Source organism: Ranitomeya variabilis, chromosome 2 (assembly GCF_051348905.1).
Source record: "Ranitomeya variabilis isolate aRanVar5 chromosome 2, aRanVar5.hap1, whole genome shotgun sequence".
Classification (NCBI taxonomy): domain Eukaryota; kingdom Metazoa; phylum Chordata; class Amphibia; order Anura; family Dendrobatidae; genus Ranitomeya; species Ranitomeya variabilis.
The window spans coordinates 991627793-991649392 of record NC_135233.1 but is presented as its reverse complement, the minus strand read 5'-3'; the positions used below and the strand labels follow the sequence as shown (position 1 = coordinate 991649392).

Here is a 21600-nt window from a genome sequence, read left to right as displayed (position 1 = left end):
GCAGTACTTTGCTCTGCCCTCAACAGAGACTTTACAGACTCATTGGAAAATCGAAATACCGTAATACATTATGATTATAAGTGAAAAATTAAAATGAAAAATGCAATCAAAATAATCTGTATATGTTTCTTTAGCTTAAAAAAAAATCATGGACGCCTTTAACCCTTGTCAGGCTGCATAATTTTACAACCTTAACAGGCTGCATAGGTACAATTGTACCTTCACATATACCTCCACTGTGGGAAGACTTTACTTGGTTTCAGAAACTAAAGTTCATTCAGCTACAAATGTTATGCTGATATCTATTGTTCAGTGTTGTTACTGGTCACTTATGTTGCTGTCAATTAAGTTAATTCAAACTGGGAGTGGCTTCTACTTGTCTTCCTGCCTCCCTCCTCTCATTAGCCATTTTGCTGTTCATCTCATTGCTGTGAGCACACATTTCTAGGCTTGTGAAGTCTTCAATTTCTTGGAAACGAAGGTAGGAAAGTCTCACAGCATCTAACAGCCAGTTATACCTTTATTCTCATTATGTGGGGACAGAACAGTCAAATTGTCTTTCAGCCTGGACTTGGCTTACATATATTTTGTATGAAACTTATCACTATAGGTATAATTTTTATACGAAAAATGGATAATAATTAGTATCTACATATTGTTTTACGATGTTTTATTTATATTCAGCACAAAATACGAAGCCAAAATTCATCTAGCAAGTCATCATGAGTGATAGTAATGCTGGATCTAGTTTCCGCCATAATCCAAGAAAACGTGTTTGCAGGTTAGTATAATTTTGTGAAAAGCCAATAATGTAGTATTTCGGAAAATTATTTATTTTACATTTTTTCATATTTACAGATTTACGTCTGACGAAATAATGCGAATGCTAGAAGAATCTGATTCTGAGCATGAGGATGAACCATATGTTGCATCTGATGATGAAAACTATGTACCACAAGTGGATGTTACTGAAGAAGATTCAGACATTGAACAAGAAATGGTCATAGAGCATGAAAATGAATACGAATCAGACGAAAGTGTTGAGGATGATTCTGTGCCTCAAAGTGCAGGCGACATTTGGACTGCTAAGGATGAAACTCAATGGTGCAGTAATCCACTGCCAAATGCACAAACAAAATCTCGTAATGTCCTACGACAAAGAGGTGGCCCTGCAGCAATCAGCAACCTATATACAGCAAAAGAGCTATTCAAGTCCATCATGACTCCCGAGATGTGTGACATCATATTACGGGAAACGAATCGAAAGGCCAAGAGAGTTTGTGATGCTTACAACAACGAACTGGTACAACGTTTTCCTGATTCTTCCAAACGGCCACCACAAAAAAATTCAAGCAATTTACTGAAACTGAACTTCATGCATTTTTGGGCATACTGATTGCTGCTGGTGTGCACAGAGCCAACAAAGAGAATCTGGAGGAAATGTGGAATGTTGCTGCTCTGCCTCTTATACGTGCAGCCATGTCTCGTGACCGCTTCAAGATGATACTCAGATTTATCAGGTTTGACAACGAAAATACACGTGCAGAACGTGTGCAAACAGATAAAGCTGCACCAATACGGGACATCTGGACAATGCTGAACAGTAATCTGGAGAGAGCCTACAAGCCATATCATTGTATCACCGTCGACGAGCAATTATTTCCATTTAGAGGTCATACTAAATTTACCCAGTATATACCTTCAAAACCAGCTAAATATGGCATAAAGATTTTCTGGGCTTGTGACTCATCAAATGCCTACCCTTTACAAGGTCAGCTCTACACTGGGAAACCAACTGATGGTCCTCGACAAGTAAACATTGGAGAACGAACAGTATTGGACCTAGTGAGCTCGTATAAAGGCTCTGGAAGAAATGTCACCACCGATAACTTCTTTACAACCATGGAACTAGCTAAGGTATTGAACTCCTGGAACATGACACTAGTTGGTACAGTGAGAAAAAACAAAAGGTTCCTACCTAACAACATGCAGCCTGCCAAAGAAAGGCCTGTAAACTCGACAAATTTTGCCTACAATCATGATGCAACAGTCTGTTCATATGTACCAAAGAAGAACAAATCAGTCGTGCTTCTATCATCTATGCACATGACGGGAGAAGTTGAAGAGACACTAGCAGCCAAGCCAGAGATAATAAAATACTACAACATAACAAAAGGTGGCGTTGATGTTATGGATAAAATGTTGGGAGAGTACACTGTGAAACGACGAACATCACGTTGGACTTTGGCATTTTTCTACAATATGATTGATGTCAGTGGGTTAGCATCCTACATCATCTACAGAGAACACAATCCAAGCTTCAGGGCAAAGGATCAACGAAGAAAGTTCCTGAAAGATCTCGCAAATCAGCTGTGTATGATTGCAATTGAAGATCGTAGTACAAACAAAATGATAATGAGAAACCATTTTCTTCGAGGTGCAGTAGAAATGGTGCTTGGACGATGCATTGTGGTAGCATCGCAGCCAGCAGCTGGCCCCAACATACCTCATGGTAGTCGTGGACCCTCCCCTGTTGTTGGTAGTTGCTATGTCTGCAGAGACCTGAGGCGAAAACAACGCAAGACTAGAAAGTCTTGTGTGGTTTGTGTGAAACCCATTTGCGATGAACACTCTGTAGCAAAGCCAACATGCATTACTTGCAAAGAAAATCAATAAAAAAAAGTTTCTTACATTTTCTTTTATAATGTAAATGAACAGTTTTTTACTTGTTTATAATAGTTAAATAGCATTATCATTAAAAAAAAAATTATGCTTTTTCCCTTGCATTATCTTCATTCAAAATATATGAGGTACATTTGTACCTATGCAGCTTGTTATGGATGCAAAAAGATCTCGACCCCTTATCTCGGAAGCGGGTGGAGATATTTTATTGAAATTTGGCCAATATATTCTGGACCAAAAATGTAGAGATGTCACGAAATTTCAGCCCTCTACGTCTTTTCAAAAAAAAGTTATTGCAATTTTAAAACGGAATAGTTACAATTGTACCTATTCAGCCGGATAAGGGTTAAAATATTTTATGGACAGTGCAAAAATGTGTTCTATTTTTACGGACTGTCCTGGAATTTCTGGATTTTTGGCAGGTTTTTCGACCAACATAGTAGAGGATTCTTTACTGTTAGGGCAGTGAGAATCTGGAATTCCTTGCCTGAGGATGTGTTGATGGCAAACTCAGTCGAGGGTTTCAAGAGAGGCCTGGATGTCTTCCTGAGCAGAACAATATTGTATCTTACAGTTATTAGGTTCTTTAGAAGGATGTAGATCTGGGGATTTATTCTGACGGAATACAGGCTGAACTGGATGGACAAATATCTTTTTTCGGCATTGAAAACTATGTTACTATGTTGGCAACTCTGTGCAAGGGACATACACTACAGTACAGATCCATATAGTTTTTACACGTGTTCATACATGCACATTATGAACGGTGGTGCTCCAGCCTTAGCCGCTCCCAAGACTGAGATATCATACAATTTCCTCCTAAGGTCAGGAAAACCACCGCTCCACTTAAGGGAATATGGCTGTGACGTAATCACCGACACACTGCTGCTGCCCCTTTATTGTCCAATCCCACTGCCTATATCTTTGTTGCCCAATCGAATGTCCTGTAAATCAGTGTTTATAAGGTGCTCGTTTTTATAGCTTTCATCTTCAGCATGAGTTTTATGACAAAACATAAAAGAGAAAATCAGCGTTTGGAGTAACTAATACTTCAACTTATAAAAACTTAAAATTTAAATTTGTTCCAGGGAAGACTCCATTTATATATTTGTCTGTAAAACACAGAAAACAAGTTAATCCTGTTTCTTATGTTTGGCACATTTCATGCAAATAATAAGCTCTGCCAGCACTTGGCAGAATAAATAAAGGTGAACTCCATGCTTTGCTAAATTATCACATGATTTCTTCCAAACTTTCATCAGGATTAAAGGAACATTGTTCATTTGTTTCCAAGCAGTAATAAATACCCTACACTGCGGGTTTAGTAAGCCCACTAGGAGACGTTACCCGAAATTATATAGTCTCCAAGTACAATCCTTAGTGCTACTCCAGAAGCATGCAGATTTTTATAAAACTACTACTAGCCTGTACTCTTTGCCAGTTGTGGGGGCACATGCCCCGTACCTAGCTCTGTACCCCGTTTTACATTTACTATCGTCTTTGTTTGATCCCAGATCTTAAATGACTATAATACCAAATCAACTCCTCTGTACTCTGAATACATTTCTATCCCTATGCTGTGTAGGTATGCTGTGTAGGTTTGTGCCCTCTATAGTATGACTGACTTTGGACTAACCCATTGATTGACCTCAGATAGCCTAGTATTTTACCCTTTAGTTTTGTCTGTATGAATGATGTTGACCCTACTTAGAGAAGAACTCACAGAGATTCTTACTCCATTAGTAAAATTATGTACTGTAACATGGATGCGTTTAAATATCTACTGATCGCCAATGCCATCTTCTCTGGTTACAAGTGCCGTTTCGATCCTCATCTGAACCACGTAACCACAATTCAGGCCAGCCGGTTCTTACATTGTCTTCTGTGTGGACCAGAAGTCATTTTCTCAGTGTAATTGTATGAAAACCTTGATGTGAGTCTCATAGGCGTTTGTTGGGAAAATAACTACTTGACCACATGGAAGAAGTTTGAGATCTCTAATTTGAATTGCAGTCACAAGGTTAAAGGGGTTGTACAGGGTACAAGTCTGCAGTTTCTCTATGTGGTCACTCCGGTGCCAGCGTGTGATCGCAAGTATGTCATCTGCATACATGAAGTCACTTGCTGACTAGACTTGTACGGCCTTGCTCAATGCAAGTGTATAGAGCAAGGCCCGACACGTCTAGTCGGAATGTGGCCGAGCATATGCAAATCGCATTCCTTCTGCCGACATTGGATAATTCACAAGTCTGCAGTCACATAGAGTAACTACAGACTTGTACCCCAAGGCCGGATAATCCTGGGCTGGCGTTCATAGGAGATTTACAATTACAGGCATGGGGGTCTTCTGTAGACCTGAATGTGATTTGTTTTTTTGTGCACACATTCACTTATTATTAGCAAGTCTGATCTGGAATGCGGTTCAAAACAGTACATGATGTGATTTTTTTTTACACACAGACCATTGGTCCGTGTGTAAAAACACCAAACTACTGAACAGACTTGCATTTGTCAGTGTGCTGTTCGTATGCTCCCCATTTTGCATACAGATAAAATACAAACTGATCATACCCTCGCCTGAATGAGCCCTATTAAGGTGCTTTTCTTGAGGAGGTGTTCTTTTGGAGAGGTTTTATTCTATTTAATCTAGAGATTCAAGGTCAATAAAGCAGAATATAATAATAATAAAAATAATTAAAAAATATGGTGACATGGGCAAACTTGTAGGGGTGTTGAGGGTTCCTAGGACCTGAATGAAATCTACTCCTCTTTGAGTTAAAATAAAAATTAATGTTAGTAGGTGTTGTATTTCTAGTAGTAACTGCCGCAGACATTAAAAAGGGCTGAACCCACCAATATCAGTAAGATTACATATCCATCTAATGTGTATAAGGGCCACCAGACTCTGATTTGACGAGCGGCTTCACAGAAAAAAAGATTGGATATATTGCACTACAAACATTGGGACACATAGCTGTCAGTCGAATAAGTGTTTTATTGGCATCTAACATGTTCACACAGAGTTTTTTGAAGTGTTCAAAAACCATCAGTTTTTCAACTTTAAATTACATCAGGAAATGCTTCTTTTTTTAAAAAGTTTTTTTGTAGGAGTTTTTCTTTTCCTGGAGCATTTCCAAGATAGATTTTGAAGAGTCTTGGATAAGATTTATTTTCCAGACATGTTCTTGCAGCTTTTTCATTTGGCCATGCTTAGTTTGGAAAGGTTTTCTTTAGGATCTGCTTCAAAAATGGCAAAAATAGCTCCAAAAACTAATAAGAACAGCAAACTGGATTTCCTATAGAGAAAAATAGAAAGAGTAGCTTTAGTGTTCTCAGCGACACTATCTTATTTTGTAAAAGCATCTTTTTACTGGTGATCTTTCACTTCTTTTCCTACTTGAAGCCACATTTCAGTCTACAAAGTGTCACATAGTTGAAGCAACTCATATGACTGTTGTGTTTTTCTATCTTAGGTTTATGCCTACAGCAATGATATAGTATGAAATGAAGACGGACCTCCTGTTTACCACACAATAAAGTAAGGTGGAGAGATGAGGCGTTTAACTAGAGAAGGAGAAAGCGTAATGAGACTTGGCCCACCAGCATCAACGCAATCTTTTGGAATGAAGCAGTACCAGATGTCAGAAGAAGAGGAAGGAGAGGAAGAAAGCATGGAGGGGTGTGAGCAGCCCCGTTACATCCCTATACGGAGGCATTCCCGTTTTTATACCTCGATGAGAGCACGGAAGATTAGAAGAGACAGAGGGGGTGGCAGAGACTCCATGGAAATACAGACACAGAATTCTGGTGAGTGAAAACTTGAACAAATTACAGTCATTGAATGATTAAGTGGCTTGGAATCAGGTTTAGTGATCTATTAATAAGGGATGCAAAGGTTTCAATTATATCTATTGTAGACCAGGATCTGTCTGCTGTATCTAATACTATCTTTATTGAAAAAATGACCAAGAGTGGTAATTAAATGGTTGCACATCCAATTGGAAGAGTGTTTTAAGTGTCTGTCCTGGCCCCAATTTTGTTAAATATTTTTGTAAATGATCTAGATAAGGGAACTGAAGGTAAACTAATCAAATTTGCAGACTGTCCAAAGCTGGGAGGGATAATTAACACTAGAAGACGACAGAGAAAGGCCATGTTCACACTTAGCGGGTTTTACCGCGGACCCGCAGCGTTTCTGCAGCTGCGGGTCCGCAGCAGTTTCCATTGTGTCTACATTAACATGTAAACCCTATGGAAACCGCAATCCGCAGTGCACATGCTGCGGGAAAAACCGCGCAGAAACGCAGCGGTTTACAACCCGCAGCCTGTCACTTCTTTGTGCAGAATCGCTGCAATTCTGCACCCATAGGAGTGCATTGATCCGCTAACTTCCCGCATGTGGCTATGCCCACGATGCGGGAAGTAAGCGGATAATGTGCAGATGGTACCCGGGGTGGAGGAGAGGAGACTCTCCTCCAGGCCCTGGGAACCATATTAGTGTAAAAAAATAAAGAATAAAAATAAAAAATAATGATATACTCACCTCTCAGCGCTGCACGCGGCCGTCCGGTCTGGGTTGCTGTGCGAGCAGGACCTGCGGTGACGTCGCGGTCACATGACCGTGATGACGCCGCGGTCACATGACCGTGACGTCACGAAGGTCCTTCTCGCACAGCATCTTTGGAACCGGACCTCCGCGTGCAGCGCCGAGGAGATCGGGACGTCAGAGGGTGAGTATAACCATTTTTTATTATTTTTAACATTACTATTGATGCTGCATATTGCTGCATATGCAGCATCAATAGTATAGGTGGAAACCCGCAGCGGAAACCGCGGAACAAACCGCGATAAATCTGCAGGGATAACCGCAGCGGTTTTGCCCTGCAGATTTATCAAATCCGCTGCGGGAAAACCCGCAGAGACCCTTCCTACGTGTGCACATAGCCAAAGGATTCAGAAGGATTTAAATAAGCTTGGACAATGGGCAGTGACTAATAGAATGGTATTTAACAGAGAGAAATGCAAGATTCTACATCTGGGCAAGAAAAATGGGAATTACAGCTACAGAACGTGAGGAATAGAACTAAGCAACAGCACATGTGAAAAAGACCTGGGTATACAAATAGATCATAGACTGCACATGAGCCAATAGTGTGATGCAGCAGCAAAAAAGGAAAACAGTTCTAGGATGTAATAACCCCTTAATGTCCAGTGCCGGACACAGTCCATCATGGTCGGGTGTCAGTTCAAGCACCAGGATGGACTGTGTACGTTATGCAGTGACAGTTTAGTGTCGACGGCTGTCTATGACAGCTGAGAGGCACGGGAAGAGGTCTAGGGACCCATGCTGTCAAACCCCACACCCAGATCCCCGTGATCTGTCAGTCAATCTGACTGACCGATCACAACATTATTGCGCAGGTGATGCTGAAATATCAGCACCTTCCGCCCGATCAGTGAAGCAGGTCAGCTCTGCCAATGAGCCAGGAATGGTGTCAGTGCTGGCCCTGGCTGTTAACCCCCTAAATTCCGTGACCGAGCGTGATCACAGCATTCAGGAGGGAGACAAAGGGACAGGAGCTCCGTCTGCCTTCAGTTCGGCGTCCCTGTGACGTCATCGTGGGGGCCCGGTCGTTCCCATGGTAACCCACAGTCGTCATGATGATCACCGGGTCACCAAGCTACAGAAAGTTTCAAAGACCATGCTCACAGCATGGTGTCAGGAGCTTTCAGTTAGTGCAATGCTAGTGCATTGCAATGCATTATACCTTCAATCAAAGTAAAAATAAGTGAAAGTCCCATAAATGGACTAGGTAAAAAAGGAAAAAAAATGTAAAAAGCAATATTACAAAATAATATAATAATAATAATAATAATAATAAAAATCCACTAATACACATTTTTATGTAAAAAAAATAAATTAAAAAAGTACATATGTTTGGTATCGCCACGTCTGGAACAATCCGATCTATAAAAGTGTCACCTGCTGCGGATTTGTTCATTCTGCCTGCCAAAAATCGCAGTAAGGCTCAACACACATGTATCCTGCACTCTACACTGAGCGCTTACATCGGGGTTTCCGTGTAAATCTCTGAAATACGTGATTCAGACAGAATCGCCTGTGGAAGATTCCCTATAATGAGGCAGATGGAGGAACTGTGAACGCCATAGGACCTGTGATCCGGCGATGTCCGTCTTTTTAGGTGTGCATAAAAATGCGGTCCACCATAGTTTTGTGCACCTCTGAAAGTAAGGACAACGCTGAACATAGGCCAGACGAAGTCCAGAGTAACTCTGCTGCCTCATTATAGTGATTTAATCCCTTGGGGGTTTCATTTGTCATGTTACTTGGAGATTTATATGGAAACCCCAAACTATGTGCTCAGCATAGCGCGCCGGATAAATGTGATCCCAAACGTTATGAAAAATGTTCCCAATAAAAGCTTCAACTCAATCAGCAAAACAAAAAGATATTAGAAAACCCTTGTTGACACTGAGGGTGATCAATGAGTGGAACAGGCTGCTACGAGAGGTAGTGAGTAGTGATGAGCGAGTGTGCTCGTTACTCGAGATTTACGAGCATGCTCAGGTGTTCACCGAGTATCTTGGGCGTGCTTGTAGATTATGTTTGTGTCGCCGCAGCTGCATGATTTGTGGCTGTTAGGCAACCTGAACACATGTAGAGATTGCCTGTTTGTTAGGGAATCCCCACATGTATTCAGGCTGTCTAGCAGCCATAAATCATGCAGCTGCGGCGACACAAACATAATCTACGAGCACGCCCAAGATACTCGGAGAACACCCGAGCATGCTCCGAAATCTTGAGTAACGAGCACAATACTCATCACTAGTGGTGAGTTCTCCTTCAGTGGAAGTCATCAAACAGAGGCGGGATAGGGATCTGTCTGAAATGGTTTAGTGAATCTTGATGACTAATGACTCTTGAGGTCCCTTCCAACATTCTATGATTCTACGGGAATAACAAAGAATCGTCCAGTAGGCCCTGGTTCTGGTCCATGTGCCGTCTCCGGCACAATTTTATTGAATACCAGAAGACCAGCGGTGAACTGAAACTGCACATGCACTGCCCACATGAACGATTGTGGCGGCAGCGTGAAATTTCAAACTGAAGGCAGGTCACTGAAGAATCAGTGACCAGTCACTGAAATACAGGAGGCAGGCCGAGGGTCCGGAGCAGAAGACCCTACCCACAGTCTCACCCTTGTGCAAAGAAACATTATTAGGAAAAAACTTCAAATCCTTATTAAAAATGAACCACAGATCGGATTTATTCACCAAAGTTATCAATTTAATCAGTATCTCAGCACCGTTATGGCTGTGCCCAGTCTGCAATGATAAAAGTGAAAAAAATGTAACCTGCAAGGATTCCAGTCCAATGAGAAAATTAATATCTGATAAAAAGTATCCATAGCAAAACCAGAAAAACTGTGAGACAACACTACAATGTTATAATTTATCTGTTTCCAACAATGATTAACCTTTCTATGCCATGACACCAGTCTCAACTGTGAAAAACATGCTGTTAAATAAAGGTTTTGACAAGAAGACAAATTCCCATGATGGTGTCCTCCTGGACCCAATCTTGGTGCATTGTGAACAAAAAAAAACACAGTCCATCACTGCGTCTCAGATGTACCATAACCTTTTTAACCCTGGCAGGAGGGACTAAAAATTATGCTTGTACATAAGGCTTTGTTAAGAGGTAAAACAGTGTCACAGCTAAGCTTCATTTATTTGGGTCAAAGCTACAGTTTTGATGTATTTGCCCTGTAGCCAAATAACCCCGGCAAAAAAGTGGTCACCCTGACACTCATCATCTTGGGCACAAGAACTGTTAAATATATTTATTTTTCATATTTATTTATTAATTCATGACTTCTTCATAGAGATGAACAAAAACCCCTGGATGTTCAGGTTCTGTGGATTCGGCGAACAGTTAAAAAAAAGGTTTGGTTCAGGTACCAGAACAGTACCTAAACTCAAACCCAGACTGAATGGGGGGCCAGAACATCCAGTGTTTGCCACGCTGTAATGTGCTTGACAGCACGGCAAACACTGCCTCTGATCGAGAATAAAATCATTACCGCCAGTCAGAGAGCCACGGTTTCCACGCTATCAAATGACAGTGTGAGCCAGCAGCTGTGATTGGAAGGTAAAAAGTCACATATCCTTGATATCCTTATGAAATCTTTTGCCTTGTTCTTCGCTAATAGCGCCTAGGTTTTCAAGAAAGTAGTCCAAATGAGAATGTAAAAAATGAAACTTCAAATTCATTAGACAACCCAAGTCATTGAAATGTTTCAGCGTGTTCTCCACGATGGACTTAAATTTTGGATCTTTGTTTGTACCTAAAAAAAAATTCACTACTTCTTTAAAAGAATCCCAAGCCCTTTTCTCAACAGCTTTAATTTTTTTTTCCTAATACATTCTTCATGATTTTCTGAATATGCAGACACATTTGCTTCAGATATTCCCTGAAACTTGGTGCACAGGTTATTATTATTTATTATTATTATTATTATTATTATTATTTATTTCTATAGCACCAATGATTCCATGGTGCTGTACATGAGAAGGGGTTACATACAAAGTACAGATATCACTTACAGTAAGCAAACTAACAATTACAGACTGAAACAGAGGGGTGACGACCCTGCCCTTGCGGGCTTACATTCTACAGGATGGTGGGGATGGAGACAATAGGTTGAGGATTGCAGGAGCTCCGGTGTTGTTGAGGCGGTAGCTTCAGTAGTGGTGAGGGGGCAGCAGGATCAGTGCAGGCTGTAGGCTTTCCTGAAGAGGTGGGTTTTCAGGTTCCGTCTGAAGGATCCGAATGTGGTTGATAGTCGGATGTGTTGGGGCAAAGAATTCCAGAGGATGGGAGATATTCTGGAGAAGTCTTGGAGGCGGTTGAGGAGCGGATAAGTGTGGAGGAGAGAAAGAGGTCTTGGGAGGACCGGAGATTACGTGAGGGAAGATATCGGGAAATTAGTTCAGAGATATATGGAGGAGACAGGTTATGGATGGCTTTGTAGGTCAGTATTAGTCATTTGAACTGGATACGCTGAGGGAATGGGAGCCAGTGAAGAGATTTGCAGAGGGCGGAAGCGGGGGAGTAGTGAGGAGAGAGATGAATTAGTCGGACACCAGAGTTAACGATGGACTGGAGAGGTGCAAGGGTGTTAGCAGGGAGGCCACAGAAAAGGATGTTGCAGTAGTCAAGGCGGGATATGATGAGGGCATGCACAAGCATTTTAGTAGATTGGCGGTTGAGGAAAGGATGGATTCTGGAGATATTTTTGAGCTGGAGGCGACAGGAGGTGGAAAGAGCTTGGATGTGCGGTTTGAAGGACAGGGCAGAGTCAAGGGTTACTCCGAGGCAGCGGACTTCCGATACAGGGGAAAGCGTGATGTTGTTAATTGCAATAGATAGGTCAGGTATGGAAGATCTATGAGATGAAGGAAAGATGATGAGTTCAGATTTGTCCACATTGAGTTTGAGGAAGCGAGAGGAGAAGAGGGAGGATATGGCTCCGGGATTCTGGACAGCAGAGAGGTGACGTCTGGGCCAGAAAGGTAGATCGGAGTGTCATCAGCATAAAGGTGGTACTGGAATCCATGGGAATTTATGAGTTGTCCCAGGCCAAGTGTGTAGATTGAGAAGAATAGGGGTCCTAGAGGTTCTTAAAAGTCTCTGCTTTTTATGTGCAGTGGTGGTAGCAGAACTTTACGTAGTGGGATCAGATAAACTTTCTGCAACTATGTTCTTGAGTCCAGGTTGCAAAGATGTTCTCATTGGCCAACTTTTTTTGCTCCAGTAATGAGTCTTATATCCTCCTTTCTGCTTAACCCCTTTCTGACATCTGACATACTATCCCATCGAGGTGGTATGGGCACAGGTATTCGCCCTGTGCCCTGTGAGGCACAAGGCGAATCGCTGATGGGAAATCCTGCTATTTAATTTCCTTCATATTTTTAAGGTTGAATCTATCCACCTTGCACGAAGAAAAGTAGCAGCAATCACTATGATTTTGCTGTTCCCTCCAGATCATAGCCATGTCAAAACGAAAGCTCTCTTTATTCCCTTTAGACCTCTTTCGTAGTTCTTCTACAATAACAGAACACACTACATGTGGAGCCCACACCTTGTCCTGATCACCTAGTTTGACACCAAAGTACGCATAATACACTTTTCTAACAAAGTCTGTAATGTTCCTTATTCTAAGTTGTTTCTTCACTACAAAACAAGAACAAATGTAGCAAAAGTTGTAGGGTGAATTACGACTACGCCATTTTGATCACATTGCTTAAGAAAAGCTTAATCCACCACAACCACTAAATACTGAAAGGAATTGTGATAAGCATCAGGGCTGTGGAGTCGGTAAGCCAAACCTCCGAATCCGCAATTTCCTTGACTCCTGACTCCAGCTGTTTTGTATATGGACAGCACACACATATAATACGCTCATCTGGACGAGCCATTGCTGAGTCAACAAACTAATCAAATTTATTTGAATATTATGTACGATTATGGTGCACACATTACTGCCAGCGCATGTAACACGGGCCTGAAGTGTGGCTGCTAAGAACCCGCTTCCTGAGGGCTCATTGCCACTTGCGATTAAATCGGACGAATGCAATCCAATTAAAAATCAGATTGCATTCGGACCAATGTTATTCTATCATTGTGTATTCATCTGCAATTTTTTTTCCAGCTCAGATCAGATCATGATCAGACTGGAAAAAACTTGCAGCATGCTGCGATTGTAATTGGAAATTGGATCACATTCTGCAATAGAAGTCAATAGGTGCGAGAAAAAAATTGCACAGCACTCGGACCATGTGAGTGCTGTCCAATTTTTACACACTGATGTCCTTTGAAAAGCTGGCAATTCATCTGCCGTGTACAGTAAAATCACAACGGGACCCGACAGGAAAGAATAGATAGATTGCATACAGTATATGCACATAGAATAGATAGATATAAATATGTCAGTCACATATACAATTAGGACAGTGTGTGTGCAGCTTACTGTACATGTAATTAATTATTAAAAGATTATTTTTCTTAAAAAAATGCCGTAGGTTCCCGTGTAATTTTCTTAAAAAGCAGAAGTAATGCCGAAGGCTGGGATCTGATGTAAGTTATAATAGAAACATATCATTACTTCTGCATCTTTACCCACTCTTTGTTTTGGCTTATACTAAGGTTAAATACTGACCAAAAACTGGTAGCGTGAACATGGCCATACATGAAAATCCGTACCAGTGTCATCAGTGTTTTCCATCTTTTATCTGTGAATCATCAGCGCGTCCATTTTACCATCAGTGTGTCATCAGTGTGTCCATTTTACCATCAGTGTGTCATCCGTGTGTCCATTTTACCATCAGTGTGTCATCCGTGTGTCCGTTTTACCATCAGTGTGTCTTCTGTGTGTCCGTTTTTGCCATCTCTTTATCATCCTGTCATCCGTGTGTCCATTTTTGCCATCAGTGTGTCATCAGTGTGTTTCAAGGATGGATAAAGAAATAAATAAATTACAAAGTTTCTCCTATATTTTGCCGTGTTAAACATGGACAGACAAGATAATCTTGTAGTTATGATACCTTTTAATGGTCATGTTAGCCATTAAAAGGTATCATAACTACAAGGTTGTCTTGTTTTTCCCCACTGAGAGCATTCTCTTTTCAACTGGCTAACACTGTACTAAATCACATGTACAGCACACAGATGACACGCCAATGCCATTCATGTGCTCTATGTGTTTTTCACAGACCCATAGACTAGTATTGGCCCTTGTCATCTATGCTGCCAGAAAAAAATGGACATGTCTCTGTGTGCTTGGACATAAGCTACTCATAAGCTGTCACCCAGCAGTCAAAGAAAGTTCCTGAGAACTTATGAATGATGCAGGGGAGTAACTACGGCAGAATATTATATGGAAGTCTATGGGATGCATTATACTATATGGAGGACTATGTCGGGTGCATTATACTATAGGGAGGATATGGGCTGTGCATTATACTACATTGAGGACTATGGGCCATGTGTTATACTATATGGATGACTATGGGAGTGTCTTATACATTTGCTATGGAGCCCCATGACTTCTATGCATGCCCCTCGTGAGTATAATGGTTTATTTTTTTCTAAAATTTAAATGGGGCCAGAAAGGGGCCAGAATGAGGGACATAAACGGTATACCAGGATTGGGGGGCGTATATATATATATATATATATATATATATATATATATATATATATATATATATTCAGGGTGATGGGCCCCAGTCCAAATCTTGTGCCGGGGCCCATTACACTCTAGTTACACCACTGGAAAGACAGTTACTAGGCTAAGGCTATATCAGTGTGGAAAGAGTTGCAAATATACTTTATGCAAATCAAATCACAAGACTCAGATGATTCACCTCTCAGTAATCTGTGGCTGCTGGACAGGAGTCCTGAGAACCACCTCGTACCTGACAACATCCCTGGCTCTTCTTTTGATTAGCCAGCCTGAGTCTTCGTTCTGGTGTCATGCACATAGGACGCTAATCAAAAAAAGAGCTGAGGCTGCCATCAGGTGGGAGGCAATTTTCAGAGCTCCATAATCAGAGTTTGATCAGAGTGAGATTTGCATAATCGACCCGATTATCTTAGCTGAGAGCATACACGGTCGTCTGCACCTGACCTAACCAGTATTGTTCTCTTTTTTTAAGCTGTAGAATACAACAGAAAATTCTCTATTTTGGTGTATTGTGAAAGTAACATCTGCAGCAGACTGCGATTTAGTTTAGATCAAACCTGGCATATAAATGATGTCATGCTAAAAATCCGAAAACAATTACTACTTAAGGTGTAAAAACACTTCTGAGTTACTATCATGAACACTTTGGAGGTGCTAATGTCACCTCTGGTATAAGACACGTTTTGTGATACATTTGCTTCTAAAAATATCACCTAATATTTTAAGGTCTAGAGAAAGCAAGATATTCTGATTTCACTAAGAAAACAGTGCTGCATTAGTAATTTTAAATATGGTCCTGCCTATTTCCATTAGCATAAATGGTTAAAATTTCAAGGTTTAAACGCCCATCTGACCAGACCAGCCTGATTGACAGGCGAAAACGGCTACTTTGGTAACGTATCTCGGCAGCATAGGTGGGGAATCGAGGTCCACAAAATACAGTATTGTAATGCACAGCTCAGGCCCTATTTAACAGTATTTGTATCTCATACGGAAAAAACGGGGTGACAGGTTCCCCTTAAGTTGTCTAAGGGAAATAACAAGGCAGATTGGCTGCAGAGATTTCTGAGACTGAATAATCCATCCCGCACATCTGAAGGGTTGTTTCATAATTTAGCCTTGAGGTTACCCTTTCATCTGTCTAAAACTAAAGGGTTTTAGCAGGTTTTACATACCTTACTGAGCCTAGTTATCACTGTCACAGGTCCTTTCTGGTAAGGAGTTTATGTGAATTTTTTTTAAATTGATATTAAATGTAATTCCTCTGCCCCCTGTATCATACTCACCTGCCGCCGCCGTCATTCATTTCCAGTGTCACTCTGTCCGGGTCTCCAGTGAAAAGTGACCTGCCGGCGGCTCCAGTGTTTCATGGAGAGCGCCAGTGGTCACTTCTCAGTACATCTCTGAGAGCATCGTTCTGGCCTGACAGTAGGCTATTATGCTATTGTGTCCTCCTAAAAAGACAAACATCATCAGAACAGAAGCCAAACAGAACTGCAAAATTACTTTTTCTAACTCATTAATATTTATGGCTCCATCAGGGGTTTTCATCTGATTCCTGTTTTTTTCAGGGATTTAGACAACCCCAATGCATTGCATAGAGAAAATCACTGTATAATGAAAATCTAACCTTGAGCGTACACTCACACTAGCACTTAAACAATATGTCCCATTCTCATCCAGGAGAGCGGGACGATTTTTCTTCTCACTTGTCATCCGTGCACAGTCCATATGTAATCATTTTTTCACTCAGAAGCTATTAATCTATTACAGGACCATTTACCGTTTCCTATATTACAGAATTGCAATGTATTCATAAAATTCGGATGCCATACTGATGGTCCATATGTGAGTGGAGCCAGGGCCGTAGTCGTGGCTGACATATATTGCTCAATCACACCCTGGTCTCCCGCCACATACATACACTGTCCCATTTGCGGCATAACTTCTGCAGCATCTTCTGCACCATCAGGTTCCCATCTGGTCTGCTGTGGGTTCACTCCTGCTGGTTCCACATAAAGAGAGACAGAGTCCAGTTTCAACTTATAACAGACAACTTTACATGAGTTCATTCGCAGTGCGTCCAGCTCCATTACAGCAACTTCACAGGGAACATCACAGTACACATCCTTGTCCATTCCTGTGCTTTTCCCTACTTCTTCTAGAATGCTCCCAGGTAGTACCAGTTTGTCCAGTACCACAGCATTTCTTCTGTCCAGCTTTACTATCTATAGGAGTTCCCCTGTCCGTTTCGCATCAGACATAAGAGCATCTTCCCACGTAGAAAGCTGCCACACATTTGTGCTGCCCTGCATTCCACTGCTACTGTATTCTTCAGTTCCCAAGCCCTGGACAACTGGGCTCCTATCTTGCAAACATTGCGGGGTCCACTGCGTTGCCCCGGGCTCTAAAGCCCTACTGGGTTGTCTGAGCTCCCTGGCCCTACTAACTATAATCAGGAAATACTCCTGTCTTAGCCACAGTAGGCCCCTCCTAACTTAACTATTTGTTATACTAAACTCCTATTCCTATTCTACTGTGCCCCCTCTAGTGGCTAATCCTAAAACTGCACTGTCCCTATCTACACAACACAGCCCAGGACATGTGGGGCTGAATAAAGTTTTTCACTTTTTTCACCTTGAAAGTTTTGGAGTGCTGCCTTCATTTTTCTTCTGTCTACACAACACACAGATATATATACATATAGCAGATCATGTAATTATATATACAATTATGCGAACAAGGTAATTTCAACGTGAGTAAAGGGAGTGGTGAAGCATCATGTAATATTGGTACACCCCTTACACATACACTGGTGGTCCGTATACTGATGGTCCATATACTGGTGACTGGTGGTCTATATACTGATGGTCCAATACACAGGTGGTCCGTATACTGCTGGTCCATACACTGGTGGTCCGTATACTGATGGTCCACACACTGGTGGTCACTGGACATTCCTTATGGCATGCAATTTGTTTCTCACACCCATCAGATTTTGGAGTGAAATCTCAGCATGCTGCAATTTTTTTCTATTGCCAAATACAGCTGAGAAAAAATACACCGATCTGCACTGCTGCATTGAATAACAACTGGTTTCTTGCATTGCTCTCGTCCAATTTATACACTAGTGTAAGCAAGCCCTAAATTTGTCAATTGCAAAAATGAAGATAAGTCAGTAAATGCCAAAGTTAGCAAATAGAAAATAATTACAGGGATATAATATTCTATATGATATACAGTGGGTACGGAAAGTATTCAGACCCCTTTAAATTTTTCACTCTTCGTTTCATTGCAGCCATTTGGTAAACTCAGAAAAGTTCATTTTTTTCTCATTAATGTACACTCAGCACCCCATCTTGACTGAAAAAAACAGAAATGTAGAAATTTTTGCAAAGTTAATAAAAAAGAAAAACTGAAATATCACATGGTTATAAGTATTCAGACCCTTTGCTCAGACACTCATATTTAAGTCACATGCTGTCCATTTCCTTGTGATCCTCCTTGAGATGGTTCTACTCCTTCATTGGAGTCCAGCTGTGTTTAACCCCTTCACCCCCAAGGGTGGTTTGCACGTTAATGACCGGGCCAATTTTTACAATTCTGACCACTGTCCCTTTATGAGGTTATAACTCTGGAACGCTTCAACGGATCTTGGCGATTCTGACATTGTTTTCTCGTGACATATTGTACTTCATGATAGTGGTAAAATTTCTTTGATATAACTTGCATTTATTTGTAAAAAAAACGAATATTTGGCGAAAATTTTGAAAATTTTGAAATTTTCCAACTTTGAATTTTTATGCCCTTAAATCACAGACATATGTCATGCAAAATACTTAATAAGTAACATTTCCCACATGTCTACTTTACATCAGCACAATTTTGGAACCAAAATTTTTTTTTGTGACGGAGTTATAAGGGTTAAAAGTTGACCAGCAATTTCTCATTTTTACAACACCATTTTTTTTTAGGGACCACATCTCATTTGAAGTCATTTTGAGGGGTCTAAATGATAGAAAATACCCAAGTGTGACACCATTCTAAAAACTGCACCCCTCAAGGTACTCAAAACCACTTTCAAGAAGTTTATTAACCCTTCAGGTGTTTCACAGGAATTTTTGGAATGTGTAAATAAAAATAAACATTTAACTTTTTTTCACACAAAATTTATTTCAGCTCCAATTTGTTTTATTTTACCAAGGGTAACAGGAGAAAATAGACCCCAAAATTTGTTGTACAATTTGTCCTGAGTACGCTGATACCCCATATGTGGGGGTAAACCACTGTTTGGGCGCATGGCAGAGCTCGGAAGGAAAGGAGCGCCATTTGACTTTTCAATGCAAAATTGACTGGAATTGAGATGGGACGCCATGTTGCATTTGGAGAGCCCCTGACGTGCCTAAACATTGAAACCCCCCACAAGTGACACCATTTTGGAAAGTAGACCCCCTAAGGAACCTATCTAGATGTGTGGTGAGCACTTTGACCCAACAAGTGCTTCACAGAAGTTTATAATGCAGAGCCGTAAAAATAAAAAATCATATTTTTTCACAAAAATGATCTTTTCGCCCCCAATTTTTTATTTTCCCAAGGGTAAGAGAAGAAATTGGACCCAAAAAATTGTTGTGCAATTTGTCCTGAGTACGCTGATACCCCATATGTGGGTGTAAACCATTGTTTGGGCGCAGGGCAGAGCTCGGAAGGGAAGGAGCGCCATTTGACTTTTCAATGCAAAATTGACTGGAATTGAGATGGGAAGCCATGTTGCGTTTGGATAGCCCCTGATGTGCCTAAACATTGAAACCCCCCATAAGTGACACCATTTTGGAAAGTAGACCCCTTAAGGAACTTATCTAGATGTGTGTTGAGCACTTTGACCCAACAAGTGCTTCACAGAAGTTTATAATGCAGAGCCGTAAAAATACAAAATCATATTTTTTCACAAAAATGATCTTTTCGCCCCCATTTTTTTATTTCCCCAAGGGTAAGAGAAGAAATTAGACCACAAACGTTGTTGTGCAATTTGTCCTAAGTACGACGATACCCCATATGTGGGGGTAAAGCACTGTTTGGGCGCATAGCAGAGCTCGGAAGGGAAGGAGCGCTATTTTACTTTTCAATGCAAAATTGACTGGAATTAAGATGGGATGCCATGTTGCGTTTGGAGAGCCCCTGATATGCCTAAACATTAAAAACCCCCACAAGTGACCCCATATCGGAAACTAGACCCCCCATGGAACTTATCTAGATGTGTTGTGAGAACTTTGAATCCCCAAGTGTTTCACTACAGTTTATAACGCAGAGCCGTGAAAATAAAAATTCTTTTTTTTTTTTTCACAAAAATGATTTTTTAGCCCCCAGTTTTGTATTTTCACAAGGGTATCAGGATAAATTGGACCCCAAAAGTTGTTGTCCAATTTGTCCTGAGTACACTGATACCCCATATGTGGGGGGGAACCACTGTTTGGGCGCATGACAGCTCGGAAGGGAAGGAGCGCCATTTGGAATGCAGACTTAAATGGATTGGTCTGCAGGCGTCACGTTGCATTTGCAGAGCCCCTGATGTACCCAAACAGTACAAACCCCCCACAAGTGACCCCATATTGGAAACTAGTCCCCCCAAGGAACTTATCTAGATGTGTTGTGAGAACTTTGAACCCCCAAGTGTTTCACTACAGTTTATAACGCAGAGCCGTGAAAATAAAAATTCTTTTTTTTTTTTTCACAAAAATGATTTTTAGCCCCCAGTTTTGTATTTTCACAAGGGTATCAGGATAAATTGGACCCCAAAAGTTGTTGTCCAATTTGTCCTGAGTACACTGATACCCCATATGTGGGGGGGAACCACTGTTTGGGCGCATGACAGAGCTTGGAAGGGAAGGAGCGCCATTTGGAATGCAGACTTAAATGGATTGGTCTGCAGGCGTCACGTTGGATTTGCAGAGCCCCTGATGTACCCAAACAGTACAAACCCCCCACAAATGACCCCATATCGGAAACTAGACCCCCCAAGGAACTTACCTAGATGTGTTGTGAGAACTTTGAACCCCCAAGTGTTTCACTACAGTTTACAACGCAGAGCCGTGAAAATAAAAAATCCTTTTTTTCCCACAAAACTTATTTTTTGGCCCCCAGTTTTGTATTTTCCCAAGGGTAGCAGGAGAAATTGGACCCCAAAAGATGATGTCCAATTTGTCCTGAGTACGCTGATACCCCATATGTTGGGGTAAACCCCTGTTTGGGCACACGGGAGAGCTCTGAAGGGAAGGAGCACTGTTTTCCTTTTTCAACGCAGAATTGGCTGGAATTCAGATCGGATGCCATGTCCCGTTTGGAGAGCCCCTGATGTGCCTAAACAGTGGAAACCCCCCAATTATAACTGAAACCCTAATCCAAACACACCCCTTACCCTAATCCCAACAGTAACCCTAACCACTCCTCTAACCCAGACACACCCAACCCTATTCCCAACCGTAAATGTAATCCAAACCCTAACCCTATCTTAAGCCCCAACCCTAACTGTAGCCCCAACCCTAGCCCCAACCCTAGCCCTAACCCTAGCCCTAACCCTAGCAATAACCCTAGCCCTATCACTAGCCCTAACACTAGCCGTAACACTAGCCCTAACCCTAGCCCTAACCCTAGC

General features: G+C 41.4%; 1 protein-coding gene across 3 annotated transcripts in view; it reads left to right on the top strand.

The window, feature by feature from the left end:
- Positions 1-21600, top strand: part of NGEF (neuronal guanine nucleotide exchange factor) — a 235893-nt gene that overhangs the window by 21043 nt on the left and 193250 nt on the right. For all 3 annotated transcript variants that reach the window (XM_077291052.1, XM_077291051.1, XM_077291053.1), the window contains exon 2: positions 6156-6489. In XM_077291052.1, the coding sequence (XP_077147167.1) occupies positions 6234-6489 (256 nt within the window). In that variant the 5' untranslated portion in view covers positions 6156-6233. The remainder of the gene's footprint in view (positions 1-6155; positions 6490-21600) is intronic.